The 6,562-nt window shown below is 37.3% G+C and overlaps 2 protein-coding genes across 6 annotated transcripts in view; one reads left to right on the top strand and one right to left on the bottom strand.

Moving 5' to 3' along the window:
- Positions 1-404: 404 nt before the first annotated feature.
- LOC106304843 (probable N-acetyltransferase HLS1) lies at positions 405-2,140 on the top strand. Its single transcript, XM_013741228.1, has 3 exons — positions 405-666; positions 765-919; positions 1,143-2,140. The coding sequence occupies exons 1-3, from the start codon at positions 502-504 to the stop codon at positions 1,966-1,968; spliced, it is 1,146 nt and encodes a 381-aa protein (XP_013596682.1). The 5' UTR covers positions 405-501; the 3' UTR covers positions 1,969-2,140.
- A 1,713-nt stretch (positions 2,141-3,853) lies between these two features.
- Positions 3,854-6,562, bottom strand: part of LOC106301218 (BTB/POZ domain-containing protein NPY3-like) — a 5,987-nt gene continuing 3,278 nt past the window's right edge. For 3 of the 5 annotated variants that reach the window (XM_013737567.1, XM_013737569.1, XM_013737568.1), the window contains exons 3-6: positions 6,207-6,371; positions 6,074-6,143; positions 4,859-5,962; positions 3,854-4,503 (exon numbers count right to left, since the gene is read on the bottom strand). In XM_013737567.1, coding sequence (XP_013593021.1) covers positions 4,042-4,503; positions 4,859-5,962; positions 6,074-6,143; positions 6,207-6,268 — 1,698 coding nt within the window. In that variant the 5' untranslated portion in view covers positions 6,269-6,371 and the 3' untranslated portion in view covers positions 3,854-4,041. The remainder of the gene's footprint in view (positions 4,504-4,858; positions 5,963-6,073; positions 6,144-6,206; positions 6,372-6,562) is intronic. The other 2 variants (XM_013737571.1, XM_013737570.1) reach the window with 1 other exon arrangement.

Below are 6,562 nucleotides of genomic sequence, written 5' to 3'. Positions count from 1 at the left end.
CAGAATAAGTTATCATCATGTTTAAATCATAATACATATATTAATAATTATTAGTAAACGATTATGCCCGCAAACGCGGACAAAGCAACTAGTATACTTTAAAACGGAATTAACATATGAGCCGTGATATTCTCGGAAAATATTGCAATACACGAATCATAACCGGATCATCAAACATAAAATATAGCTAGATATGCGAATTTGTAAATAAAAATACACACAGAAATGAGGAAGAATCGACAGAGTTCCAAAGAAGGAGCACTAACTACAACATTGACATTATAAAATAGAGAGAAAGAGATAGTGATAATTAAATAAAAACCCTAATCATATACTAATTAACTAGGAGAGCAAAGCTAAATCCTAACTATAAATAGACTAATGACAATACTCACTTTGTGAAAGAAGCAATCTGAAATATTTGCAAGAAGAAAAGTTTTGTTAGGCTTCCGTACGATTTTATACTAAAGCTTTTATTAGCTGATAAGTTGATTTTAAATTATGGGGAAAGGTTTTCAAGTAGTTGTGGTGAGAGATTATGATCCAAGCAGAGACTTAAAGAGAGTGGAAGAGCTTGAGAAAAGCTGTGAAGTCGGGTCTTTATTAGTTGATCTCATGGGTGACCCGCTTGCTCGGATCCGACAATCTCCTTCTTTCTACATGCTGGTACGTTTACGCAATATATACACGTTAACGTTCAATGGTTTGATTTGCTCTTTTTCATTATTTTTTTCTCGTTTTAATTTGGGCAATGCATGTGACAGGTGGCTGAGATCGATACTGAGATAGTTGGGATGATCAGAGGAACGATCAAGACAGTGACACGCGGTGGAAATGCATTACACGATGGCAATTCACCGGTAATAAGCACCACCAAACTCGCCTTCGTCTCCGGCCTCCGAGTCTCTCCGTACTACAGGTTCGAGTTCATTTATAGTGTTTTCTTTAATTATTCATTTTATTATAACCAATGCCTTAATTACACATTTGTTACAATCATTTCTTCATAAACAAAACCATATGATGCTTACTAGTTAAATTAATATATTTTGATGATACATAACGCCTAACGGAAAAGGAAGTTCAGATTATTTGTTGATATTTTAAAAATACTGACAAGTAATTAAATTTAAATATTATAGGAGGATGGGAATTGGATTGAAATTGGTCCAAAGGCTCGAAGATTGGTTTCGACTAAACGACGCCGCTTACGCATACGTGCAAACGGAAAACGACAACGCAGCTTCGGTCAAACTCTTCACCGAGAAAAGCGGTTATTCCAAGTACCGAACACCTACTTTCCTGGTCAACCCTGTCTTTAACCACCGAGTCACAGTCTCACGCCGAGTCAAAATCATCAAAGTCGATCCCTCCGACGCCGAGTCAATCTACCGCAACCGGTTCTCCTCCACCGAGTTTTTCCCTTCGGACATCAACTCAATCCTCACCAACAAACTCTCTTTAGGCACTTTCCTGGCCGTGCCACGTGGCAGTGACTACGTTTCCGGGTCTCTACCCGGGTCATGGGCAGTTATAAGTATCTGGAACAGCAAAGAAGTGTACAAGCTTCAAGTTCAAGGGACTTCTCGTCTCAAACGCACATTAGCGAAGACGACGCGCGTTTTAGACGGCGCGTTACCGTTTCTGAAGATCCCGTCGTTTCCTAATCTTTTCAAGCCATTCGCCATGCATTTCTTGTATGGTATCGGCGGAGAAGGGCCACAGGCCGCGGAGATGGTGGAGGCGCTTTGTTCACACGCTCATAACATAGCTAAAAAGAGTGGCTGCGCCGTTGTGGCTGCTGAAGTGGGGAGCTGTGAGCCACTCAGAGCTGGTATCCCTCACTGGAAGGCTCTCTCGCCGGAGGATTTGTGGTGCTTGAAACGTCTCCGAGATGATGATGACGGTGTAGACTGGACTAAGTCAACGCCTGGATTGTCCGTTTTCGTTGACCCTAGAGATTTATAATGATTTGTTTATGATATCATTAGAGGAATCTAAACACTAAACACAAGAATTGAAATTACAAAATCCGAGACTAAGTCTTTAGTGTTATATATACTCGATTACTCTCCTTACGCTTTTAGTTTTATCTGTAATTTCATACTCGATCAAGTGTAAATAAACTGGTTTACAAACACAAGCTAGTAAAACATGCACTATGTACCAATGTTTTTAATGTTACTTGAATCATACTATCGGTTATTATCTATGTATTAATGGATTATTGTTCACAGAACAGTCAAATGTTCTAGGTATGACTATGAGACTGTATGATCATGCTTAGATTAGTTAGCTGATAATGAGTGATTTCACTGACTAAGTCACGTATATAGAGCAAATTGTAATTTTATATCTGTTTTTCATTCAAAAAATCAGTTGTGAAAGCTAGATAATCGATCATATTTGAATAATCTCAAGTTGTAAAATGTAATTTCATATTCCCGTAGGAAAGGAAGTCAAAACCAAAGTCTACGGTTTTTGGTTACGTAGATCGAACAAAGGAAAAGGTTGATGAATCCAAAATCAATAGATAATAAAAAGCAAATAAATTAACAAAATGGAACAAACGTAAACTTTTGAAAGTATATAATATAAACTGGATGACGTAGAACAAAGAAGCTCATAGAAGACTAACCACCTTTTCTTTATAGTTTTCTTCTGGTCAAATTTGGCAGGCTAAAAGGCTTTTCATTATATAAAATAGATGATTATCTTGCAAATTGCTAGTATTTAATTAACAAAGAAAGAACAGGTTCTGTTCAATAGATACGAAGTCTTTGGCTGACTGGTTTTAAGTTACGGGAATACGAGGAATAAGATGAATTAAAAAAAATGGAATACGAGTAAATGAAACAGTAGCAGTTATAAAAATAAATGGAATGGAAATATAAGTATCTACTTAACATGAATGGTAGTTATTTGCAGGAATGTAGTGGAATGAAAATAGATTTATTTTAAATTAAATAAAAATTCTAATTAATATAAAATTATTATTTTATTTTTCATTCCTTTCATTCTTTACATTCACGAAACTTTTTGTTGCTGAATGTTTTTCAACTACATTCCATTGCATTCCATATATTCCATTCCATTCCATTCCTTGCATTTTATTTTTAATTCATATCAAATGGTAACATTTTTATGGAATCTTCATGAATGACTCATTCCATACAATTCTATTCGAAAATATGTACATCCAGTTGCAGCCTTTCTACATTTGAATGTTAAGATTTATACCAAATTAAAAATATACTACCCACTAGTCCTCTTAAGAGATTAGAAAAAGTTGGTAGACCACTTGTGACAATTACAACACATGCGTGTAACAACTAAGCTAAAATTCAAAGAAAGATCGAGAAGCAATCGAGTCGGGAACAAGATGAAACGTTCTGCATGGTGCGATCGATAGTAGTTTCAGTAGAAATAGTTGACTTGGAGACCAAAGAGAATATTCTGCCATTGTAATATGCAGCTTGAAGAAGCAGTGGACATTCAGAGAGGAGACGGTCCATCCGCAAAACTATATTTTCGTGTAAAATGTAAATTTTTATGTTTTTGAGTCCTGCAAGTATGATTTTGCGGACAAGCCGATTTGAACGTAGCAGAGTACACAGTTTGGTGGAACCTACATACCCCAACTTCTGAATCAGTTTCGGGTTGGTAGTCTTCCAATCATTGCAATTTGCAAACCAACAGATGAATAAAAACAGAGGAATCGTCTCTTTAATCCACACTGGTCTATGTCTTAGAATTTTGATATCAAACGAAACATTAGAGTTCGGATTTTACATTCTAACAAACATTAGTTTTCCTTCTACGTCCATGTTTTACCATTTGATTCTAGAGAAGATAACTAAGGAAACATTAGAATTTAGGTTTCACAAAATTGTAACGGTTACATAAACCAAAAAGTTAGGGCTATGCGTATTATCACCAAAAAAAAAACTTATATGATAGCCCAAGTTTGATCTAAAAGCAAGTTAGCTTAAACTATTGCCCTAATCAAGAAAGAAACAATAACCCGAAAATAGTCTAAAGTCAAGAGGGTGATCTTCTCCGGCGGGTGGACGGTGTCGATTTATCATCGACGGTGGTGGTGGCTGAGCCAGGACTTTCACTAGTATCCGAGCGACTAACATCTCCGACCCCATCTCTGTCTTTACCAGCCCAAAGCTTCGAGAAAATCCGTGACATCACAACTCCTTTAGCCTTGGTCTTCTCAGAACTACTCGTCTTGTCTCTCGTCGTCTCCTCCGTGGCTGTTACTGAGTCACACTCTTCTTCTTCCGTCGTCTTCCTCGAGCTCCCGTGAGAGGTGCTCGGTGGAAGCAAAGGTTTAGCGGTGGGGCGAACCTGCTCGAAGAAGAGTATCTGCACAACGACACGTAAAGGTAACCGCTCGTTTTGCACGGCGTGAGCACATGCCTCCTGTGATAGTTTCCGGCAGTCCATTAATCGACATATCGATTTCTTCTCACTCTTTGATATTCCTGGATGTTGCTGTAAAACCATATACAAGTAGATACATAATGAGTTTCAATTTACATAATACTTTATTAGAGCATTCCAATTTATATTTCTCTAAAATATTTTTTTATTTATTATAGAACTGATTTGCTAATGTATGTTTTTATAATAGAGTTTTTTTTTTTTTTTTTTTTTTTTTTGTAAGACCATCATTATCCGAGAAACCCCATTTGGGTTTCTTTTTTTTTTTTTTTTTTTTTACATTTTCCCCTAAAAATAGAAGTATATTATATAGGCATATATTAGAAAAAATCCACCTATATAATAGAGTTTTATTTTATTTTAGATAAAAATATAGGAATGAACATTTAGGAAGATCAGAAGTTACCTTCAAGAACATGTCAATGGCACGATAAACTCCATCGTGTGATGATCTTGGGAAACAAGAAACCTTCTCTGCTATTGCAATGAACTTTGAAGTAGAGAAATTTGGTTCGATTCTCGAGATCTCAGCTAAGTATCCATCCATTAGCTTGGCGACAATTGATTTCGAGCTGTCTGAAACAGACATGTCTGAACAAACAAGCTCATCTCTTTTCTTTGTTTGTGTAATAAACTCATCGATTAAAGTCTCAACAATGTCAATGTTATAGACCGTTTCACATCCTTCTGAAGAAGCTCTGATCAAGAGATCATCCACACTTGCTTCCTCTAGCTTCTCTCCTATTCTCCTACTTAACTTTCTCCTCACGTCTTCCAGAGAAACCGATGATTTCAACAGCTTGATCAAGAACCCACAAGAAACACTCTGTTTCTCACTAGGCAACAACGAGACCAATGTCTCCAACAAACACCTCTGTTCGTCCACATCATCATCATCATCTATTTGTATTCTCTTGGCAGCATATACCTCAAGAGCTTCTCCTATAACCTCAGGCGAAACACCGCCTTTCCTTCTGATCGTAGAAACAACTCTTTTGTATAAATCAATGCTAAGCTCGGCGAGATCCTCCACCCACCAATCTCTAGCCACACCATTGTCGTTGCTAACTTTTCTTCTGTTATACGTATAAGACCAATCTACTCTCGCTGGTTCCGCTGCAGCCTTCGAAGCGATTGATTCCAAACATCTCTCATCGATCTTCTTCACATCTTCGGACCACGGATGTAACGTTCTTGTCGTCTGGAGAACAGTGATGGAGTCTTTCCAGCTTCTCAAAACACTCGAGCTCAAGAAAAACTCGATCTTGTAAACAAGATTGCCGCTCTCGGTAGATTCATACATCTCGAGATACTCAGCAGCGCAACGAGCAGCTACGACATTGTAAGCGCTGAGTGTTACGGTCATACCGTAACAGAACTTGGCGCACATCTCAAACGCTGGAGGGCCTCCTGGAATATCGGGTATGTTTATCTCAGCAGCGTCTGATTGTTCGTCGACCGTTGCAGCTATCAGTTTCTGAAGACGAGCGCTTTTTGAGAGCAGAGGAAACTGTTTTTTTTTTTTGGTTAAATGATAAAACAAACCAAACAAGTTTTCATTATAGAATAGTAGTAACAGCAGCTAAAACGACACAACAATGGTTTGGTTTCTTGATTGTACCTTGTGAAGATAGAATTTCACATCTACAACGTTGACAACTACATCGGTTGCTAAATCAGATGCTACATACCTGGTAAGCAGCTAGAAAAAGTTAAGATTCAATAAGCAATGAAAAATAGACATTTTTGAATACCTTATGCAATCTTCATCAGACTGAAATGAATCCGGTTTGGTTCCAAGTTTCATAAACTTCATTTCTCCTTTTTAAAAAAAAACAAGAAAGAGGTTTCTGAAGATTGGTCTGCTCTCTTCTTCTCGCAAATCAAATCTGATTGTAGTCACCACGAGAGCATTAAGACTTCAAAAAAAAAATGTCTTAGATTCTTATTGGATGCAAAAAGTATAAACAAGCATAGTGTTGTTGAAGCATAAGCTGTGAAACTGTATAAAACAGAGCCTTAAGACATGCACTGAATGAGAAGATACCTAGTTTGCTTCTTAAGTTGGTAACTTTCAAGTGATTAAAGGGAAACATGAAAGAGCAAAACA

This window comes from Brassica oleracea, chromosome C7, assembly GCF_000695525.1.
Source record: "Brassica oleracea var. oleracea cultivar TO1000 chromosome C7, BOL, whole genome shotgun sequence".
NCBI classification, from domain to species: Eukaryota; Viridiplantae; Streptophyta; class Magnoliopsida; order Brassicales; family Brassicaceae; genus Brassica; species Brassica oleracea.
This window is presented reverse-complemented; position numbering and strand designations above follow the sequence as displayed.

Excerpts from the sequence above, each read along its gene's own strand:
- LOC106304843 (XM_013741228.1), top strand. The coding sequence starts at position 502 with ATGGGGAAAGGTTTTCAAGTAGTTGTGGTGAGAGATTATGATCCAAGC. Across the intron at positions 667-764 it reads CTCCTTCTTTCTACATGCTG|GTGGCTGAGATCGATACTGA; the intron begins GTACGTTTACGC and ends TGCATGTGACAG. Across the intron at positions 920-1,142 it reads CGAGTCTCTCCGTACTACAG|GAGGATGGGAATTGGATTGA; the intron begins GTTCGAGTTCAT and ends TAAATATTATAG.